Source organism: Chenopodium album, chromosome 3 (genome assembly GCF_948465745.1).
Source record: "Chenopodium album chromosome 3, dcCheAlbu1.1, whole genome shotgun sequence".
Taxonomy (NCBI): domain Eukaryota; kingdom Viridiplantae; phylum Streptophyta; class Magnoliopsida; order Caryophyllales; family Amaranthaceae; genus Chenopodium; species Chenopodium album.
The window spans coordinates 14,495,207-14,519,596 of NC_137836.1; the positions used below are offsets into that span (position 1 = coordinate 14,495,207).

The 24,390-nt window shown below is 32.5% G+C and overlaps 1 protein-coding gene across 1 annotated transcript; it reads right to left on the reverse strand.

Moving 5' to 3' along the window:
* Nucleotides 1-890: 890 nt before the first annotated feature.
* LOC145623860 (alpha carbonic anhydrase 7-like) lies at nt 891-13,879 on the reverse strand. Its single transcript, XM_081676741.1, has 7 exons — nt 13,705-13,879; nt 13,288-13,505; nt 12,489-12,595; nt 12,268-12,370; nt 11,964-12,131; nt 1,408-1,461; nt 891-1,196 (listed from the first exon to the last, which is right to left on the reverse strand). Exons 1-7 carry the CDS (start codon nt 13,808-13,810, stop codon nt 1,074-1,076), a joined length of 879 nt encoding a protein of 292 aa, XP_081532867.1. The 5' UTR covers nt 13,811-13,879; the 3' UTR covers nt 891-1,073.
* Between the last annotated feature and the right edge of the window lie 10,511 nt (nt 13,880-24,390).

Consider the following 24,390-nt stretch of genomic DNA (forward strand, 5'->3'; position numbering starts at 1 on the left):
TTATGAGCATTACTTCTTGGTTTTTGGTTCAAGGTGGAGTTACTTTGTTTTTTGGTCGATTTCAAGTCAAGGTGGAGATTGTTAAATTGTGACTCAAAATCTAGCAAGGTTGACTTTGAACACATATATCTCTTAAGCTACAAGCGATTTTGAGGTGATTCAAGTTGGAGGTGATATCTTAGTTCAAGAGCTTTCCAATGTAGGTCATATGCCCAATTTTAATAAGAAACAAGAAAATTATGACCGTTTTACAAAAATCTAAAGAAGCTAGAAATTTGCAACGAGGCTGCGAGCTATAGCTTTATGCGAGTGAGCTATAGCTCGGCCCTATGAAGACTTGCGGCAGGCATGAGCTAGCTACCGAGCTATAGCTCGGTAGTTAGGTTATTCTAGGATAATTGATGGAATATTTCCTAAAATTATATCTTTTCTATGACGGCTATTTGAGTATACTTGGGGAACAATCTTAGGGTTTTATATATTAGGGTTTCCTTGTGTTATAAAATGACCATTTAGTTGATCAATTAGATTATATAACTTTTGAGCCATCAGATTTAGGACTCCTTGTATTATTCTCTTGTTTCTTTCTCCATTATAGTGAAGAAGCTTTCGAATCCCCCACCCGTGGATGTAGGTCTATTTTGACCGAACCACGTAAATCCTTGTGTTCTTTGTATATCTTCTTTATTGTTTTTCTCATCCTTAATTTCATTGACTTGTTCCGCATTAATCAAACTCAATTACACCCTTATTTCCTAACATGGTCAAAGAGGAGCAAGGGAATGCAAAAGTTATTGGAACACTTAATAAACAACAAAGGGATCGAAGTAAAATTGTAATAGTTCCCCACAAGTTAGCCCTTAGTTGTAAAGATGGTTGTGAACTTGTGATGGTACACAATAACACGAGAGGATGTCTCATTACTTCATTAGTCATTATTGATATTTCGGCATACTGTTTATAATCAACTAATGTCCTTTTATTTAACATACATAAAATTAGCTTAAATACCAGGCCACCTTTCATTTTGAACCATTCCGATTTCACAGAAGGTGCTAGCCCAGAAGACTTGTTTACATAGATGCCGCATATGCTGTGCGGAGAGTGTCGTCGTCGTCAATAGAGAGTCTTGTATCGTAAAGGCGGACCATTCTATCATTCAAAGGCTGCAATGGTCTTGCATTTTCCCTTGCATTCTACAAAAGGAGTAGAAGAAGAAACAATTTTATATCAAATTCAAAGTCTTGTGATTGTACCAAAATGACCACCCTAGGATAATGAAATCTCGTCTGCATTATTGAGTCTATTTTTTTTTGCGAAAGATAGTTGATGACCTTGAGGGATTTAGGCACCAAAAGAAAAGAACATGCAGTAAAATAAGCTTAACTTATGAGGATTTGAACTTACATGATTAACAGCATCTCGCAACAATTTCACTTGTTCTTTTGAAACAGTTCCAAGCTGTGATAGTGCAATGTAAACCATTAAAGCAAAATCAATGAATAATTGCCACATACAGACATACTAACATGTTATGTACGCCTTTTATAAAAATGTACAGACAAAAAGTTGAAGCTTTTTTGTGTGTTTTCTGAGTTACTCACATAGTCACATTACAGAGATTTATAATATACCAAGTATCAAAGAAAACACAATACTTTTAGTTTATTGACCATACCACTGTTTAATTTAGGGTCTGTTCTCTTCAAATTATTTTCAATTCAGTTCAATTCACTTAAGTTCTTTTCTTAATTTCATTCTCTCATAAAATATTCAGTTCATTTTAGTTCAAATCAGTTCAGTTAATCAGAACAAGCCCTTAGTCATCATGCTATAAATAAACAATCTTGGGTAGACTTTTACGGCCCGAAAATTTACTTTTTTTGGACGGGTATGGAAATGCTTTTTTTTTTTTTTTTTTTTTTTTTTTGCGCGGCCTAGAAAGCCTGCACGGCCTGACCTATTTATGCAGGTTTGGGCACAAAAATTCCGAGCCCAAAAGTGGGCTGATTTTTTTTTTTACCTCGGCCCGCCCCGGCCCGACCCCCTAGTGATCGCCTTTATTTTTGTCAAGCACAACAAATATGTTCTTTTGTTAAACATAGGGTTGTTTTTCAAACAAATTCAACCACCTGAGTAACCATGAAAAATAACATATTCTTTAATGTATTATCATGTTCTTTTTGTAAAGACTTTATGTTCTTTATAATGTCACATTCATTGTCAAACATAAACATATCCTTTTGTCAAACATAGGTTTGTTCTTTTTCAAACACTAATATGTTTTTTTTCAAACACTAATATGTTATTTTTCGCCCATGTTCTTTAAAATAGTCTAATGTTTTTTATGGGTGCACCATGCACCCGGTACTATACTATTTTCATAAAAAAAATTAGAGAGGAAAAAAATTAATGTTTTAGATGTAAGTCTAGAGAAAAAGAATGAATAAAAAAAAGTAACTTAAAAAGGAAATATGGCAAATAAATTAAGACACTCCAAATTATATGATAGTTGTTCGAGTAAAATGGAAACAAGCTAGGATGAATAAGATAAATAATAGAAAACCTATAAAATTTGTGAAAAATTATTGAAGGGATGCATTTCTTATGGAAATGTCAAATAAAGTTATGGAGAAATATGAAAGAAACAACATTAGCTAAAGCAACCCCGTTTATGAGATTTTGGTGACTCGGGACAAAAAATATATAAATTGGGCCCTAATTAACAAAATAATAATCATAATATTATATAGAAAAAAAATCAGGTATATAATATTCTTTATAGTATTTAGAGAGCCGCAAGGGCATCTAATGAAAATCGATCCCGGGATCACCTAGCATCGTGAGGGAAGCTCTAACCACTTGACTATTCTTCTCTCTCTAGGCAATTTTATTTTGATTTTTTCCAAAATACATATTTCATAAGATTAAGTGACAATCTTTTAAAAGCATCAAATTTCATATATAAGACGCTAACCTTGAAATTACCTCCCCACAAAACCCTCCCATGTAGTCGCCAAGTATATATATATATATATATATATATATATATATATATATATATATATATATATATATATATATATATATATATATTTATCTTTGTATTTTTTAATAAAGAAAAATTAAAAAAAATTATAAAATTAAACAAATTTTATAAACTTATATAATTACATACTCATATAAATTATGAATTAAAAAGGAAAAATTTTAAATTACCACCAAAAATTGTAACCATTTTCGAACAAACCACCCGTTTAATTTTTTTATTTAAATTACCACCCCTTAAATTAAATAAATACTTAGATTACCACCTATTTTAAAAATCCAGTGGATTTTCCGTCTGTAGGCCCCTCCTAACTACCTTCCATCCTCTTCTTTTTTTTCTTTTTTTTTCTCTTGATTTAATCCTCTCACTGATATATTTCACTCAACCTATCATTATTTCCTTCATTGAATTCAACACACCAATTTAATTTCATTTCTAAACCCCCAAATTTTACAACTTCAGACAAAAAACCAACATATCACCACCATTACACTGTCACCCTTCTCATTCATTTTCTCTCTCCTCCCCTCACTACTAAAATCTTTCTTCTTCTTCTGCAGCAACAACAAACTCAACACACCATTTCCTTCATTGATTTAATCCATTACAACAATAACTCAACACACCAACAACTCTACAACACCGAACCTCTCAACCCACCCAATACTCACCTTCGACCCTAGTTCATCTGCAGCCGCAAACAGCCGCGCAACAACTCGCATCCCCCTCTCCAATCGTAACACCAGCCCACAAAAAGGAGCTAATTGCAACAGCTAAGCGCGTTGCTGCAACTTTCAATTTCATCCCCAATTCGATTTCAATTCAAAGCAGGCGCTCTCTAATTAAGATGCACTCGCTTCAATTTTTATCCAATTTCATCTAAGAGGCCGAATGTTTAGAGAGTTGTGAAATCCCAAGATTCCATGAACCCTAATTCCGAAATCTACATATTTACCCCAATTATAGTGAAATTTGGTAGAATATGGTGATGGAAAAGTGAATTTGAAATTATGAGAGCGTTTTTAAAGAAAAAAATTCGGGGACAAAAATTAGTCAACAGGGTCAAATTAAGCGTCAGGTGGGGCCCATAGACTGAATATCCACCGGATTTTTGAAATGAGTGGTAATTTGAGCATTTATTTAATTTAAGGGGTGGTAATTTAAAATAAAAAATTAAACGGGTGGTTAGTTCGAAAATGGTTACATATTTGAGTGGTAATTTAAAAAATTTCCAATGAAAAATGAACTTACAATTACGATCATCGCCTCTTCGGTAGTGGTTCAAGCCAACCAATCAAAGTGACTTTATTTTCCTATTTTAAAATTTTTTAATGAAGATCATTCAACTCAATTATACAGGTTAATGAAAAATTAATGGAAAGAAGAGAATTTAATGAGTGATAGAGGACATGCAAGGAGGATTATATACAATAAAATTAATGCCCTTTGAAAATTAAAGAGTGAAATGATCGTTGTTGAAAAATTTCGACTTCAATTGAATCATATGACTAGAATTTAATTTGGAAAAATATACAGTACAATTTTGGGAAATTAAACTATCAAAAGAAGGGGATTATAATTTATTGGTATTTCTTTTAAGGGAAGAATCAAATTATTCATTTTGGCTCCTTTTCAAAAAAAAAAAAAAAAAAACAAATCACTTTGGAAAGTGAAATTTTTGGGCGAAATGTCAGCGAGGACGAACCAAAAGGGTAAAGGGGTTTTGAAAGTCTTTTAGGTATTCTCTGACTTTATACAAGCTTTTTTTTTTATTATTATTATTTTGGGGCCTTCTAGTAAGTAAATTTGGGCTTCTCAAGTTGGGGCCTAGAGCGGTTGCCCCAACAGAAATTATATACACCTAAACTCTAGTGTATCTATCTATTCCTACACCCCCTCCTTAAACAATGCGTAAACAACCCCAATAACCCCACTTTTTACAATTGGTAGTAACCACACAGTAACTGCACAATAATCACACTTTTTACCCATTATAATTTTTTTTTAAAAGAAGAAAACCATCATTTCATTTCATTTTCTCTCTCCTTACCCATTTTTTTTTCATTTTCTCTCTCCCTATACCTATTTGCTGCATTTTCTCTCTCCAAGCCATTGATCTACTTTTTCTAATCCAAAATTTCTACAAAATTGTGACAAATTATCAATAAAAATTGTTCAATAATTTCATAATTCAACAAATACAAGGTCGAAATTTGGAAGAATAAGTGATTTTGTTCATATTTGGTTCAAAAAATAGTATGAACCTAAGGTTTTACTAATCTTTTGTTATTGTATTTCAGAATAATAATCGAAACATCAACAATGGAAAATGCATCAACCTAAATATGTACTATAGTTTTAGTAATTTTTGTTCGAACACTAATAAATCAAATTAGTGCATTCTTCAATTACTACCTCCGTTAAATGTTCTGTGCAATTTTTGGAATATTGTATATCTCATAAATAATACCCCAAAGTTACACATAACATTGGAGGTAGGTTTTTTTTTTTTTTTTTTTTTTTTTTTTTTTTTTTTTTTTTTTTTTTTTGTACAGCGAAGAAAACGATTCCATTGAAGGAAAACAAAGATTCCGAAAAAATGTAAATATTAATGAAATTAATTCGTAGTGAATTTTTTCTTTCAATAAATGTTCATTTCCATTTTGGCAATTGCTCATTTATACATGGCAAAATTGGCCGCAACAACACCAACTATGACGAAAGTACGTGTAACAGCACAACCTTTTGAGGGTGCACTCAACATTACAAACTATGCATTTAGGTGCACATAACAACATAAATGACCTTGGCATAACTTAGATTTCTTTAGAAAGTGGAATCTTAAATATTTTTAATGCTTTTTCATTTATATATATGATTTTTTTTTTTAATTCCATTCTATTTAATTTTTCATCTCAATCACGTAACTAAGTAGTCTTCTCTTCCATTAATTGTTTTACTTGAAATACTATTCAATTTTCTCCATTAAATTAAATTATTTCAAAAAAATTTTGTCATTATTTTCTATCGTTTGTTTCTTCAATTACTTTTTTTTATATCTCATGTGATTGACTTAGTTTCCTCTTCCTTTATAATTAATTTTTTACTTTAAATTATTCTCTCTCAACCTCCACAATTAAAATGTTGTACATCATAAACCAGAAAATCAATTTGGCATATCCAAAAATCCAATTCTAAAATAATTGTTTGAATTACGTATTTTGAATCATTTTGTGGGGCTTGGTATTAGAAGTTTACTTATATATCCTAAACTATGGTAGAATAAAGTTTTTCGAATGATTTTGATTTATTTATTTATCAATTTAGTATATGACTAAGTGGAGAGGAAAAGGAAACTAAGTCAATCATGTGAGATCGATATTAAAAAAAAAACCAAAAAAACAAAAACAAAAAAACAAAAAAACAATTGAAGAAGCAAACGAAGGAAAAGAATAGCACAATTTTTTTGAAGGAATTTGCTTAAATGGTGGATTAAGAAATGTTTATATGAAAATAAATAAATAAATAATAGAGGGAAGGGCTAATTTAGTTATGCATGATGGAAAACCATTTAAGTTTAAAAAATGTTTAAACAATTATAAAATAATGAAGATTCCACTTTTTTCCATGGAACCTTAGTTCATTAGTGTCATTTATGCTAATATGTGCACCCAATTACATAGTTTGTGCTATAGACCAAATCCTTAAAAGGTTGTGATGCTACACACACCTTTATCATAGTTGGTGTTGTTATAGCCAATTTTTCGTTTATACATTAGTAAACTATCATTCCCATTTTTTTTTATTTGAAAAAATCTATCATTTACATATTAACAAATAATTGATATAAATGCTTATTTATTTAATAATTCATAGTCATTCGTGTAACAATGCTCGTTTTTTTCATAGTCTGAAATGAAAACTTATTTTTATGAATTTCATTTTTATTTTGATAAATGTTCAATCACATAATAGTACATGTTCATTCACAATTTCACATATTAATGTACGATTATTAGAATTTTGATAAATATTCATAATCTTTTGTTATCTACTTCAAATGTATCATGTACATTTCAATTTCGAATTGTGTCAATATATTCTTTTTCTTATATGAATATATGGTCAATCACATATTGATAGCTTCAATAGTTCATTCACGTAGATATTTTATGTTCATCAATTGTTATCTTTCATGCATGATCATTTTCAAACTAATATATGCTCATTTATAAAGAAATAGATGTTCATTTTCATATTGAATTACGTAAATATGTTCATTTATGTGTTAATAGCTATTCATTTTCATATCGATAAATGGTCATTCCTGGATATATTGAGTTAGATCACACAATAGCAAGGAAAAAACAGAAGGTATGGATTCGAATTCGAATCGAGAAGTTTATTGTGTTTGATAATATGTGTGGAGTTGTATTGTATATGTTAATATTTATTTTCATATTAATGATAGATATTTATTACAAATAAAGTACAATATTAATACACATGGATATTCACATATTAATGTATATATGTTCATTTTAAATTTAAGACAAGTGTTATTATTTTATAAAGAAGACTAAAAGACACTCAATAAAACTACTGGGCAATACATATAAAATTGTGTCCCTCCCATAATATACATGCATCAAATTCATGTAATTATAAAGCTACTAACTTTTCATACAAATTTTTATTTTTTTTTTAAATATATTCATTTTTATATTGAAAAATGCAAATCTTCATTATGAGTCATTATCATTTTATTTTAAACAACTAAATGCATTTATTTTAAATAAAAACCTACATATACTTAAATGTTCTTTTTATACTAAAACACCTATTATGTCATGAACTAGTTAATTTTTTTTTATAAAAACATTTATCCTATCATGTAAAAGTAAACATTTACGCATAAAAAAATACCCCTTAAAATAGTACATATTCATGCTCATATATGTTCATTTCATCATTTTCAAACTAATATATGCTCATTTATAAAGAAATAGAGTTGTTTGTTCAATAATAACTTTTGAAGTTTGTTTGTTTTATTGATCCCTAATTAATAAAGTTGCAAATGATACGTTAACCATAATAGGTGAATTTTAATGCTCCATAATTAAATGTTCAATTATAAATATTAAATATTTATGTGCAATCATTAAAAAATATTTTTCATTTATAAAATAGTATATGTTCAAGCACGGTGTGTAAAAATTTTCCAATAATATTTCCTATTCAATTTTCATAAATCACAAGTATAGGGCTGTTGCAAAAATCAATAATAATCAATTACTACCAAATTGAACCTAATAACAATCATTTAATATACAAAAACAACAAATAATGTAAAATTAACAATGTACATTATCAATAAAGACAGAGATCTCAAATATAATTGAATAGGAAAAAAATAAAACTAAATTCCAATCAATAAAATCGAAAAAATTACAATCAAATCGAAAAACACAACTACATAAATCAATTGGATAGAAGAAATTGCAACTAAACTGTATATTAAAACTAGATAAAATCAAAATCATCAAAATAAAAATAGAACAATAAGAAAATAGAGAAAATAAATCAATAAATCTCACTCCATGAAATTGAGCGAGAAATCTACATGGAAGAACAGAGAGAAAATTGAAACACAATAAAAAAAAATAAAAAAAAAATTGAGAGAGAAAATGAAATCAGTGAAAACAAGGAGAGAGAAAATGAAGCAATTTGGGTATGTAAAAAAAAATTTTTGTACTTGCTTGAATGGAATGTAAAGAAAGAAAGGAAAAAAAGGGAAAAAAAAACATGCAAATTAAAAGCTATCACTAAATGATGAAATGACATTTCTTCAAAAAATAAAATAAAATAAAAAATATGATGAAACAACATAGTATAAAAGGGGGGTACGGAGTAGGGGAACCTGCATACACTAGAGTCTACGGAAAATTTTGTACTCCAGCAACCCTGTCCTTGCTACGGGCCTTAGCTATAACACATTCTATTAAGGATGTATATGAAGTGATGTTAGCAATGAAATGATTAGCAAGGATGTTAATTAGTGGGGCGAGTTTAAAAGGAAACCTAACGTTCATTAGTCTCATTTAATGACTTAACTTTTCTCTCCTATTTATTCATATTTTTTTCATAAATCGGTTCTTATTACTTAGTTTCTCTCTCGCTTACCTTTCTCATACAAAAAGTAAAATTTAAAATATTATGAAATGAACTATTTTTCTGAAAATTTGTCAAAGATACCCTTATAAATCAACTATTTTTGTGAAATCAAAGGCCAGGATGCAGTGAGGAGGAGGGAGGGGCTGAGGAGGAGGGCAATTTCGTGGGTGGGGCAGAAGTAGGGAGGGGGGCAATTTTGTGGGTGGGGCTGAAGTGGGGAGGGGGGCAATTTCGTGTGTGGGGCTGGGACTTGGGGTTGTTAATAATAGAAAATAGTGTCAAACCCCATTTTTCGACATAAGGTAAAAAAAATCGTTTAAGACATTATCTTTCAAAAATAAAATTTATATGGAGGCTTCTCAGAGCGTCTCCAATGGCAAACTACAACATGTTGTAGCTTGTATTGTCACATCATATTTTTAAATTACAATGGTTTTAAGCTAAAAAGAACCACAATTGTTGGCTACTACAAAGGTTTTAAGCTAAAAAGTTCCACAATTGTTGGCTACAACATCTTATAGCTTGCCTCATCAAACAATTATTTACTTTTTTATTTTTGTATGTGTGATTTTTATTAAAATTATGACATAATATAATGATTTTTTTTATTTACTATTTGTATATCATATATTATTGTATATGTTTCTTTTTTTTTGTACGTAGTATATAATATGTTTGCCTTTTTAGTTTACAAATAATACCACAAAAAAATTTTAAATATTTAAAAAGAGCGTGATTAAGAATTTAAGATAATATTAAAAAAAAAAACCTTAAATATATCATATAAGTACTATATATTTTATCTACTGTACTCCGTAGCATTTGCTTCACAAACAATTTAACACACATAGTATTCCAACTACATTAATTTTTTAATTTTTTTTTTTACAAAAGTATTTCCTTCAAATTTTCAAGTAGTGTTGCTTAAGTGAGCAGTGTTGCTCATTGAAGCAATGTTCTGATGGTCAAGCTACTATTTTGATACTTTTTAAATTTGCAAGTAAGTCTGGCCCTGTTTGATTCACCTTAATTTTGCTGAACTGAAATTATATTTATTGAACTGAACTTATTTTTACTGAACTGAACTTAATTTTACTGAACTGAAATTATTTTTACTGAACTGAAATTATTTTTACTGAACTGAACTTATTTTTATTGAACTGAACTTAATTTTACTGAACTGAAATTATTATTACTGAAATGAAATTATTTTTACTGATTTTCTATTATAATTCTTCTTTAAGAAAACTAAATTTTACTGAACTGAACTTATTTTTACTAAATTGAAATTATTTTTACTGAACTGAAATTAATTTTACTGAACCGAACTTATTTTTACTGAACTAAAATTATTTTTACTGAACTAAAATTATTTTTTACTTAATATTATTTTTTTAAGGTGAAGAGAACAGGACCTCTCTATAATAAAGTTGCTCTTACTAAAGTTGTTTTATAGAGAGATTTTTGATCAATTTTCGGAGTAATTTGATAAGATGATTTGGTATGGTATAACATATAACAAAGACTAATTTGTCTATTCTTCATTAAATTCTACATGAACTAAATTTATAAGTTATCGTGAAGTATTGATGAAAAGTCGCTCTCGAAATACTTATTGCTTCATTTGTTTAGTTGAACCGGTCATGTTGATTCCTTATTCATCTTAACCATTTTCATTATTAATATTGAAGACTATAAAATTTATTTCTCGTACTATTAATCTATTATATTGTATGGCATAAGTTCTCTTAAATTCTAGTTCACATTTTCTTTCTACACAGACTTGATATACTTGTCTCATTTTACATACGTCAAAACATAAAAATTATGTTATTTCTTTATCACACTAGCTATTCAATCAACTTGTGTTCAGATTGTTTCCTAATGATGACTGATAGGATTTTTAAACTGAGAAGGATGACTATAATTGTAAGAAGTATTTTGTTTTCTTTATTTATTGTCAGTCTCTAAGATCAATTATATATTTAAACGTTTCACTAATTTTTTTCTTAACCCCAAAGGGGCGTTTGGTAGGAGAGATTTGATTATGTGGGATAAGAAGGAGGAATTAATAGATGAGATAACGATAAAAATAGTGTATTTCAATGTTTGGTATGGGTGAGTTTAGATTGGAATAACTAATAAAAATACAAAATTACCCCTATTATCCTTTCTTCACTCTCTTCTTCTTTATCTTTCATTAAGGGTAAAAAAGTCTTTTACTCATCAAATTTAATCCTCGTCCCTTATACCAAGAGGAAGCCCCAATTTATCAATTTGATAAACAAAATTTGTTTATCAAATGTCAAATATACCAATCCCTGGTTATTAATTTAGAAGGATAACTCCTTTTCTTATTCCCCTCCTATCCACCCTTTTAACCCCCATCCCTTTAACCAAACAAAAGACTTGTTAAATCCCTTCTTTTTTATCCTATATTCCCTCTTCTATCCCTTTAAACAAACACTATTCAAGTGTAAGGGGTGGTCCTGACGTCAGATATATAGTTTGATAATTTTAAATTCCAATTAATTTATTAACATTCACATGATAGAAAAAGCATCACAATATTTTTTTTCTTATAATAGAAATCAGTGAATTTTTGCAGTCATTGGTCCAAACTCCAAATAAGAAAATAGAGCACAAAATTAAAATAAGAGAGTAATTAAAAGAATATATCTACATGACAATTGTCAATATTGGACGATCGAAAATATTTTCATATTAGATAGGTATATACCTTGGTTTCAATTGTCCAAATGATACCTTCGTCACAAGGAGGGGTTGTGAGTGATCCCATGTATCTATAATAACTTCTTCCTTCCATTCGCACCTCCGAAGGATGAATTGTACCAGCCATTATTTCGTCCAATGAATTATCTGAAATCAATCTTAATTCTTCTTCAATCTGTGATCATATAAAACTCGTACTAGTCAAGAGAACAATTAGTAATATTTATTTGTTGGTTAAAAATATAACCTACTCCTTTTTTTTTTTAAAGGAACAAACTACTCGTATGTTTATTTATTAATGAATTGATTACCGAAGAAAGGAAAGGATCAGGTTTCCCAAAATCATAAAGGAATCCAATTACTGCGATTTTGTTGTCTAGACTTTGATGTACAAAATGTGCCTCCAAAGCATACCTATGTTAAATAAAAATTTAATAAATCAATAGATGTTTAGATTTAATTGCCAAGCTAAATATTTAGTGACAACTAATTCTGAATTAAAAGAATATGTTAGCCAATGCATTGCATAAACCTCCTTCCATTGATAGCATGCTCCGACGGAGAGTGCCAGTGGCATTGTTGTAGGGTATAATCGGTGCCATTGATTCGAATCCTTCCACCTCCGTCCGTCCACTCAAGCTGCAACAAGAGTTTTAGCAATACAACTTTTTTTTTTTATTTTTTTTTTTTTAATAAAATTAGATACAATTATGCATAACGATTAATTTAACTAATGAAATCAACATCTATTCTTAGAAGCTATCAATGCGTTTTGTATGTAGCAAACCACACCATGCATGTGTCCATTTGTAAAAAATAAAATAATCCCTATAATACTGACTAGGTAACCCTATAACATTAACAGAGATGAACTAACTCCTGTAATATTGACCAATTAACCCCTGTAACACCGACGAATTAACCCCGCCATATGAAAGTCAGTGAGAAGCTAAATACCAAACCCTTTTTTTTTTTTGTTTTTTGTGGAAATTAACTTTTTAACAACTCAATTTTTTATGTAACGTGGCTCGATCAATATACAAGAATATCACTTTTGATACTACTTGTGTTAGTTACTTAGTTGCTTATTAAAGGCAATTCAATAACCCTATATGACCATGTATGAAGCTGTTAGCTGTGAACTTGTGAAGGTAGGGAAATACGCCAATATTATAGGCATGATTTCAATGAAACTCAAAAGGAAGGTGGTTAGTACATGAATATGAGCTTCAATTCCATTTATAAACATGTACTTCGTATGTAAATTAACCCTAAGATTTTATAAAGTAGGCCAAATTATTGATTACTAAGATTGAGAAAGTTAAGCTAACCTTAATATCATGGCCTCTATTTATGAGTGTTGTTCGACCGGATTGATAAAACCTTAGGACCCTCTCCGACTCGGGAATGCTTTCCGGTACCCGAGGATATATGAAGATGGGTGACTGTTTTTTGCCTGTGTTACATGTCGCCCATTCATCTTTGATGTTTCCCCAGTTCTCCGGTCCCCTTTTATCCCCTGGAATGTAGTTGAATTCGGACTCGTCCTCTGCCATTGTACAATAAAACGTTGTAAAACATCGTAGTCAATATAATAGAGGATAATCGTATGTACACTATCGCTGTCTAAATTTAGTTATAGTAATAGTAGTAAAAATTACACTATCAACGTGACTATATTTTGAACAAATAGATTATTTGATGAACTATCAACAAGTTCATTTCATGTAAGTATATATGTGACTTACCAAATTCTTGAGCTATTATTGATGTTGCGAGTGATAAGAGGAGGATAAGAGAAAACTTAAGGATTGCTAATTTCTTCATTTCTCCTTGAGAAATACAGGAAATCATGTTTTAGAATATCTTGAGCTTGAAAATGTAAATGTAATCTTTTTATAGACAAATTAAATCAGGGATAGGTAGCTCTTTGATTAGCTCGCATTAAGTATATTACTCTCTTCGTCTCTATTTGTTTTAAATAAAATGTTATTTATTAGATTATTACTTTCTCCGTCTCTATTTGTTTTAAATTAAATGTTATTTATTAGATTATTACTTTCTCCGTCTCTATTTGTTTTTAAATTAAATTAAATGCAATATTTAGTTTGTGACTTTATTTAAAAGTTGGACTAAAATTTTACTCTCTCCATCTCTATTTGTTTTCTATATACAATATATATCTATATATAGCACAATAAAAATCAAATATGTTATTCTATTATCAAAAAGGATAAGAGAGTAAAAGACAACTCAAGTGGTAAGATTTTTCCACCTGATTCGAAGAGTTTTTGGGATCGATTCTCACCCCGTCCTTGTGACTCTCTAAACACAAAAAAATTAACCAAAAAAAAAAAAAAATGTTTAAGGAACAATCTATGTAAAATATAAGACAAGCAAATTAAATAATGACAAAGCCAGTTAATATGAACGGTACTATTTTCTTTTTTCGTAGTACTCTTATTGATTAGTCAATATTAGGATCATTATATTACATACAATGCACATCTTTTCATAGAATGTACATCACTAGAAGTGTCCAAAACAGTACAAATTCAATTAAATCCTATTTTAAACAACATACAGTACAAATCATACAATGTTTTTTGTATGGTGCCATTGAAGAGGGAATGTAATATCTGATGTCCTCGTGAAGTCTATCCAATCCAGTCAACCATAAAATGTGAAATTTTGTGGTATACATCATTGCTTGTATTTGTCTTCATCAAATTAATTGTTGCGTCCAAAAACCAACAACGTTAGTTGGTGAGAATGGGACCTAAATGTCTTTATTAGCTAATCTATTCTTTGCCCAATGAAAAAATAATCTAATAAATACATTTTTAGTTCGTTTCCCTTAGAGTCTTAGGTTATCTTTCTTTCCAAAAAAAAAAAAAAAAAAAAAGAAAGAAAGAAGAAAAAAAAATTCTGAGGCTCTTAGCTCATCTCAAACTCAATTTCACATTTAAATTGCATAGAGATAGACTTCAAGAAATTTTTATTTTCCTTTCTTTCGTACTTTCTTTTTATTAATCCTTTACATAATACTCCATCCGTTTCAATTTGTTGGTCCCATATACTATTTTGGGCGTTTAAAAAAGAGCTACCCATATTGAATGTATTCTACTTTTAACTTAGTTTTTTTTTCCTATTTTATACATATTAAATTATGATTGGTTAAATTAATGATTGTGCATTGATGACATGAGTCTAAGTAAAGAAATTATTCCCTTAAATTATGCAATTATACTTGATGGTTTCCTAAAAAAAACAAAAAAGTTTAAATAAGGCAAAACTATTTATGAATTATTTTTTACTTTAATGTTAGATTCCAAATATTTTTCTTTTTCTTATTTTATGTGATAGATTCCATGTGGGGCTATCATATTGAAACGGAGGGAGTATTTTATATTGATGGTTTCTACCCACATGCTTGTATTATTTAAGAAAAATGGAAATAATTAAATCCACTTTTGCGTGGTCTGACAATAACAATCCTACATTTTGATTATTATGAGACAATCCCACCTTGGTATCAAATCTTCTTTTATTAGACTTTTTTTTACCTATAACCAGGGCGAAACCAATATATTGATGGAAATTTTAAAGTTAAAATGTATTAATATTTTATTTTTATAATAAAAAATTAGTTAAATCGTATTCTACGATTTTTCATACTTCGTAGAGCAAAATCATCCATCAAAGACATAACACTAAAATCTAGAATTTTTTATTTCATGATATAACCTATATCAATATAAAAAAAAACAACAACAATTATCAAATTTAATAATTGAATGAAATTGCATAATTTAAGAAATTTAAATATTAAAAAAATGAATTTGCTACTGAAGTTTTAAAAGTATGCGAGGGATAGGATTTGAACCTTGGTCTCTCGTGAAAATGCATAAGTACCCAACCAACATAACAAGCTATACTTGATATTACTTGCTAGTCTTTAATAATATATATATAATAATTTAAGGGGGGCCGTAAGACTAGAACCACAGGCTGCAAATCTGCGCTGGTGGAGGCCGGGCCTCCACCAGCCCACCCCCCCCCCCCCCCCCCCGCCGCCCCTTCGCCCTTGCCTATAATCTATTAATCAAGTTAAAATATTTTTAATTTTTTTTAAGTCACGTGTCACTCAATATTTGGTAAAAAAAAAAAAAAAAAACCAGCCACCAGCACCCGCCTAAGCTAACCCTTACCCCAACCACCACCAAAACCCGCCGGCAACAACCCTTAACCTTTAAAAATGGCCGTCCGGAACCCACCAATTAAGATCAATAGCCATCCCCAAATCACCCCCTGACCTAATTCCCACCCCAAAAACTACCATAACCCCACAACCTAGCTACCAAAAACCCTACCTAGCCACCGAAAACCCCATCTAATTAACCATCCAGCCGTCGAAAACCCGCCAAAACTCCCACCCTGCAGCCGGAAACCGTTGAAAACTCCAATACATCCCCAAAAAATCCCACCACAGCTCTTTAGTCACCCCGAAAACCCCATCTCATACCTAAAAATCCTCTTTAAACACCTACATTCCCAACCTTTCTGCGAAATTTCAATCGTATCTGGTGGAAGGGTGTTGGCTGGGCGTTTTCGGAGGTTAAGGATGGCGGTCAGCCAGTTTTCGGTGGTGGCTAAAGTAGGAGCCGGGGTTTCATGGTGGGGGTTGGTGGTTGGGTTTTTTTTATTATTATTTAAAAAGTGAAAGGAGCCTATTAAAATTTGACACGTGGCTTGTAACCTACAAAAATAAGTCCCCAACAGGTTAAGGTCCATTAAAAGAAGATGGTATATCAAGGTGGGATTGCCTCATAATAATCAAAAGGCAGGATTGTTATTGTCAGACCAAGCAAAGGTGGAATTATTTATTTTCATTTTTTCTATTATTTAACATATGTTTTTATGAATTTAAATCTACTTTTATTATTTTATTAAAACTTCAGGAAATGGCGTATTTCATCTCCATGTGTGACCACAATATGATACTAAACTATGGCATATGTACACTAAATGGCAATTAACGAATGTGAAGCTTTAGCATTCACTTTAATGTAACACTTATGAAATATGAATCTCTTCGGTTGACATGACATTAGGCTAAGTGTCATGGTCCGAGGTTAGCATATTGTAGGCGTCATTGGAAGTGCGCCTACGTTAAACCATGTGTGAATATGCTTGAATTGGCACTCATAGGAAGTGGGAATTGACATATACGATTAGGGACAAGGAAAGTAGGGAGCTGCCAACAAGTTTTTAAGAAACTTGTAAACCACGGATCATAAAAGGCAACCACGAATAAAGGGACAACGATAGATAACAACGATTGACCCCTGAAAGTTACACCCCATTCATAATCCATGAGATTACTAACTCCATACGGTTCAGAATCACGAAAGGAGGATCGGGGATGATGGTACGAATGATTCATGGAGTCACATTCGCCCGTATTGGCCTCTACTCGATTCTTATAGTGAAAAGTAATTCCTGCGATCTCAAAGGCTGCAAACAAAAATTCAATTTGCTCCAAACTATTATTATGCTAAATTGGTTGAATATTAATGCAACATATAATTCTAAAATATTCGTGATCACTTGATTTAATAACAAGATTAAAAAGGAACTAACCTAAATCGGTTGTCTAAATTATCTTATTAGTCATGATATTCAATTGCATATTCCCTTTAAACATTCAATATGGTGATCAATAAAATATAATAGAATAAACATTAATATTGGAAGCAATTTTACCATAATCCAACAATATGAAATCATTAGAAAAATAATAGAAATAAAAGGAACATGATTCCTTACTTTGATTTTGCTTGCTTGCAACAATAAAACAATAAACGAGTTAGTAACTTCAAGGAATAAATAAAACAATAATTAAAATTAAATTAAATAGAGTTGATTTGGGGCCAAACCCTCAAACATTTCTACCTTTCACGTCTTGGTTTAAGCACAGAACCTCGAGTAAAGTACGGACTCCTTGGAGTGCTTAAAGGAAGTATTTTGATAGAATAAGGTAGGCTAGTGTTTAGGCTAGAGCATAGAAGAGAGAATTAATTGATGCCCCAAACTGCAGAAATGAGGGGGGTATTTATAGGGAAAATGAGTAGAGGGAACACACGGAACCCTAAAAACATAAACCCTAAAATTAAATGTCGTGCCACAGCCAAATTTGATGCCGTGACTCGGTGGACGGTGTTTCCATTTTTACGTCCAAATTCATTTTAACCCTAATTACGCTCAACATTTTTAGGTAGGTGTCGTTTCATAATTTCGGGCTATTTAGGTTTATTATTTATTAATTGGGCTAAAATAATAAATAATATGAAATGAATAAAAATGGTTTGGGCCAAAATATAAATTGGACTATGCTTTGACTGATCCGTTGACTTATTTATGAACTGAGTTTGAACAAATATGAATTTTAAGCACTCCCGAGATTAAATACTCGACTTGACCAATACTGACGGTGAAAGATTGTTCATCATCGGGTTTGGTTTCGGGGAGATATATTTAGGTGTCTACACATGGCAAGTGATGACTTGGCTTTAGACTATGTTAAATATATATATATATATATATATATATATATATATATATATATATATATATATATATATATATATATATATAGACACACACACATATAAACATATAGTCATACATGATGTAATGAAATTCACAACCTAAAGTCTCGATTCGTTCGAGTGGTCAAAAGGATCAATGGTTGAGATTTTACATGCATAGCAAGCTAAGGTGATCTTGGATTTTTTTTTAGAGTGTATGCAAACATACGACTTTAATTTGTGATTCATGCAATGAGGGTGAACTCGATTCCAGGGGTTGGTAGATTATGTACTAAGACGAACCCTTATTTCCAAGAGTGTTTTTAGGTTGGCATATATAGTTCAAACCCCATGAGCTAATCACATATGTAAAACACATAGTTGTGTGGAAAAATAGGTTAACTTAATTAACATGGTTTGGAGGATCGCTCTAAGCGTGGATATCAATGTAGGATGCTTATTATGAAACAATAATACAATTATATTGCATAATTACGCATCAAGAACCTTTTTAGTCTCATCACGTCCCAAGTAATTAAACAACAACCACTTAATTTGATGGTCGATGAGGAATAATTCGTATTGGAGTCGCCAAATTCTAGGTATCGTAGGAGTCGGGTTACCATATTATCTGTGGATGCGGTTGGGGGAGTCGCCAACAAGTTTTCAAAGAGTTTTTAAACCAAAGTTCGTTGAATCATTAACGAAAAGGACAAAGGCAAAATATTTGAGATTGCCACTCGCGCGCGGTTTGATCCATGAAGGTTACACCCATAAAAATCAATGAGATTGCTAGCTTTGTATAGTAATAAAACATAGCAGAGATTCGTGAATAATTCTATATGAAATTGAATAAAGACGACACTTCCATTCGTATTGGCCTATATTGGTTCTTACTGCGACAAGCATGTATAATTTGCAATCGAAAAGACATTACTTATTAGTTAGTTGTTCACTACGCTCCAAACTAGAATATGTTAAGTACTTATTAGTTAAATATTAATGCACACGTTATAGCTAAATATTGTGATCACCTTATTAAATAACATAATTACTGTTAGAAAATTATAATTACAGAAAATTAGAAAACTAATTACAATAATAATACAAACAGAATAGCACGAGATTAATCTCTGTCCTTAGGATAATATTAGCTCCCACTACGATGCTGATGGGAATTCCTACGCTAATTTATCCCCAGGATTATCCTATTTCTAAGAATGAAAACACAGCATAATTTTCACTCTCCATGGACATGTTTTTGAGAAGAACGTTTATCAGAATGAATATGAAAAACTGATTATTTTTTACTGCCAATGAAACAATTATATAGAGATAAGTATGGCAGTTATTTGATCCCAAAAATAACTGCCTCCCGATATTAACCGAAAATTAAAAAAAATATTAATTAATTAATAGGCACATGTTAATCATAATTAATTAACCGTCGCGCGCGTGCCACGTGCCTAAGTGCTAGTCTATGATAGTAAATATTCTGATAAATATACTACCAATCATCTACTAACAAGCCCATGATCAAGCCCACACAAAAAGTCTTACAAATCATAATACACATAGTACACACTAGTTAATAAACAAGACCAACCTTTCATATTCTTTCCACGTGGGACAATGCTCCCACAAAAACTTACTTGTTGAAGACTACATACAACAATTACTGCGACCCTAGCTGAATATCCATAATTTTCTTATTAGTGATGATTTTCTAGTATCGTTCTTGATTAGCAAGTAATTTGTGATCATGCAAATAAAGCAACAGAGTAAAACATTCACACGATATATTACAAGCAACATACCAATAATAATTATTTACTGTATAATAATAAAGCTAACATAATAGTATAATACTAGTTATCAAAACAGTAAAAAAAATTACAAAAAATAAAAAAGTAAAACTTGTTGGTAAAATAACTGTTGAAATCAATAACAAACAATAAAAGATTAGAATTTTCCTTGATTGAAGATCCCAAACTCACAGTCGCGCCGTGGAACGAAATCCACTGCCTTAGAAGCGAAATACGCCACCACCGGTACAAGTTTTCTAGTGACGCACGCCCCCCAAGTTTAACGCAACTCTCTCCGTAATCCGTGCACCCGAACTCGAAGAGTGGAATTGCTCAAAAACTGTTCAGATCTCAAAAGGTAAGTTTGTGTTTTTCGGCTAGAAAGTGAATGAATGTCATGAAAAAGTAAGACTCGTATTTATATGAGTCCTGAAAAAGAGAAACACGTAATCAAACCGACCTAGGAAAAAGGCGGGCCCGATCGGGCGAGCTTCCGCCCGATCGGGTGCGAGATCGAGCTTCTCCAGACGTAGTGTCGCGCCCGGCCGGGCGGACACCGCCCGGTCAGGCGATCTGAAATCCCCATTCCGGGCGAACCATCGGGCGAAGCCGCCCGATCGGGCGAAGCCCGCCCGATCGGGAGCGAGAGATCTCGTAGAAAAACTCTTGTCCGTCGCCCGATCGGGCGGCGGCCCGGTCGGGCGAAGCCGCCCGATCGGGCGCGAGAGTTCCCGATTTTTCCTTGAACACCTTCGCCCGATCGGGCGAGAGCCGCCCGATCGGGCGCGAGTCATCCGTTTGCATTACTATTTCCAACAATCCCCCACTAATGCGAGCGGATCTTTGACATGAAATCTGAACAGTAAATGAAAGTCTTAGTACTTAAATTCTAGTATCCAAAGGTTTGAACTAACACATTAGTGCACAAGGTTTTCAACACTTCCCTAGTGAGTATCCTAAGATTTGAACTCCTAGGAGCGAGGAAGGGACCTTGAACGCACATACCTTGACTTTAGAGCTTAAGCAACTCCGCCAATCTTGGCCAACACTTGGGCTCTCATGAGTACTTCAGGAAAACAATACTTCAGTCTTCCCTTGAGAGAGGCCGCCTCTCGTACTCACGTAGGTGTTCATCCTATGTGTTACTCACACACGTTCCCAGCATATTCAAAGGTCTTTCCCTGCAGGCTTAAACATGTTTAAGCACCTTGCAAACCTAAGAAATCCATGTAGTGGAACTAGAACATTAAGAACATAAGTTCAACCCTTCAACTTTCGGTGTCATTATCTATCCTGTTTTAAGAGCCACTGGGACAAAGGTCTTAACTCTTTAAGAACCTCCACCTATCCCTGCTCAGAAAACAACTGGACTAATGACATTAAGAGATAAACTCATCCTAACATAATCTAACTGGTAAAACTTACCACTCTTATAGAGTAATAGATTCAAACACATGATACACATATAACAAATCCACATGATTCATTCCAATGAAACGAAATAACCAAAACAGGTTCCCGATTTATTAAAACCAATGTATCATGTCAAATAGCTAGAATAGCTACCATTTCAAGTCATTACAACAAAGGTCCTAAACCCATACCAGTTGATGACTCCACCACTAGTCTACGACTCAAACCCTTAGTAAAAGGGTCTGCCAGGTTTTTCTCTGTTCGAACATAGTCCAACGAAATAACCCCATTCACAATAGATTGCCTCACAGACTCGTGTCTGACTCTTATGTGCCTTTTCTTACCGTTGTAAACACTATTTTTAGCAACACATATAGCGGCTTGTGAATCACAATGCATAGAAACAGGTGGTGACGGCTTCCCCCACAAAGGAATATCAATAAGAAAATTTCTCAACTAATCTGCCTCTTGTGTAGCAAGATCCAATGCGATGAACTCAGCTTCCATAGTTGATCTAGCTATACATGTCTGCTTACCAGACTTCCATGAAACTGCACCCCCACTAAGGGTAAACACATAGCCACTTGTAGAGCTTGTTTCATCACTATCCGTTACCCAATTTGCATCACAATACCCTTCAAGAACCAAAGGATGACCAACAAAATTCAATCCCCAAGTCATGGTTCCACATAGATATCTGAGCACGCGCCTCAAAGCAAACCAATGTTGCTCACTAGGACAATGAGTATAGCGACTAAGTCTACTAACAGCAAAAGAAATATCAAGGCGAGTGCAATTCATCAAAAACATCAGACTACCAAGCACCTTAGATAATTCAGTTTGAGACACTCCGTCCCCCACATTTTTCACCAAAGTTCCAGAAGGATCAAAAGGAGTTCTCAATGGAGGCAAATCAAAACAATTAAAGTTCTTCAGAATTTTCTCCACATAATGAGACTGAGACAGAAAATACCCTTTCTTGGTTTTAGTAACTTTAACACCAAGGATCACATCTACCTCTCCCAAATCCTTCATCTCGAACTTTGAATTTAAATATTTCTTAGTTTCATTTATGACACACATGTTTGTGCCAAACAGGAGCATGTCGTCAACATACAGGCATAATATCACACATTGCGCACCAAACATCTTAGAGTACACACATGCATCACTACCATTGACAACAAAACCAAAACTAAGAATAGTTTTATGAAATTTTTCATACCATTGCTTCGGAGCTGGTTTCAAACCATATAAGGATTTCTTTAGTCTGCACACCTTATTCTCCATCCCAGGAACTACAAAACCCGGAGGTTGCTCCATGTAGATCTCCTCCTCCAAATCGCCATTCAGAAAAGCTGTCTTAACATCCATCTGATGCACAATCAAATTGTAAGATGAAGCTAAAGCAAACAAAACACGAATAGTGGAAATTTTAGTCACCGGAGAATAAGTATAAAAATAATCAAGACCAAATTTTTGAGTGAATCCTCTTATCACCAATCTAGCCTTGAACCTTTCCACGGTCCCGTCGGTTCTCATCTTTCTCTTGAAAATCCACTTGCACCCATTAGCTCTACTCCCTTTTGGCAGGTCCGCAAGCTCTCAGGTACCATTTGACATGATTGAGTCAAGCTCACTGTTTACAGCTTCCTTCCAGAAAGTTGCATCTACTGAACTCATAGCTTCTTCAAACGATTTTGGATCTTCATCCACAACCTGAAGACACAACATGATCTCATCTAGATCATCTTCGAACTCACCTAGATTTCCGCACTCTGCTATAAAGGCTGTTAGGAAATCAAGTCCAAAGCTTGTCTCCACTCTTTGCCTTTTACTTCTCCTAGGTTGAATCTCACTTTCAATCCTAGGAGAAGTATCTTCTGGCTCTACAGATGAAGGAACTGAAGAAACATCGTTAGTAATTAAATTTTTCTTCAAAGGAAATACCTGTTCAAAGAACTCTGCATCACGAGATTCAGATATAGAGCGATCTTCCAGACTCATAAACCTGTAAGCGACACTATTCTCAGCGTAGCCAATGAATACCGTATCATAGGTCCTAGAACCTATAGTTGAGCGCTTGAACGATGGATAGCCCACCTTAGCTAGACACCCCCACACTTTCATGTGATTCAAGTTTGGAGCATAACCCTTCCATATTTCATATGGAGTCTTGTCTAACTTCTTGTGAGTTACTCTGTTCTGTACATAATTAGCTGATAGAGTCGCTTCACCCCACAAATTTTCTGGCAACCCGGAACTTAGGAGCATTGCATTCATCATTTCCTTCAAGGTCCTATTTTTCCTCTCTGCCACACCATTTTGCTGCGGAGTATATGGGGCAGATACTTCATGAATTATTCCCTCACTTTCACACAAATCCTTGAGGAAATCGGAGCCATATTCTCCACCCCTATCAGAGCGAACTCTCTTTATTTTCCGCTCCAACTGATTTTCTACCTCTGCCTTATACACAAGAAACTTGGACTCAGCTTCATCCTTCGTCCTTAAAAGATACACCTTGCTATATCTAGAGCAATCATCAACGAAGGAGATATAGTAGCGTTTCCCGCCTCTACTTTCCAAGTTCTTAAAGTCTGCTAAATTTGAATTAATTAGCTCA

What these genes read in the sequence shown, in the direction of transcription:
- LOC145623860 (XM_081676741.1), bottom strand. Translation starts at nt 13,810, where the DNA reads ATGATTTCCTGTATTTCTCAAGGAGAAATGAAGAAATTAGCAATCCTT. An exon ending in AATAATAGCTCAAGAATTTG is followed by an intron (nt 13,506 to 13,704) that starts GTAAGTCACATA and finishes GTACAATGGCAG; the next exon opens with AGGACGAGTCCGAATTCAAC. An exon ending in TGCGAGATGCTGTTAATCAT is followed by an intron (nt 1,197 to 1,407) that starts GTAAGTTCAAAT and finishes CTCCTTTTGTAG; the next exon opens with AATGCAAGGGAAAATGCAAG.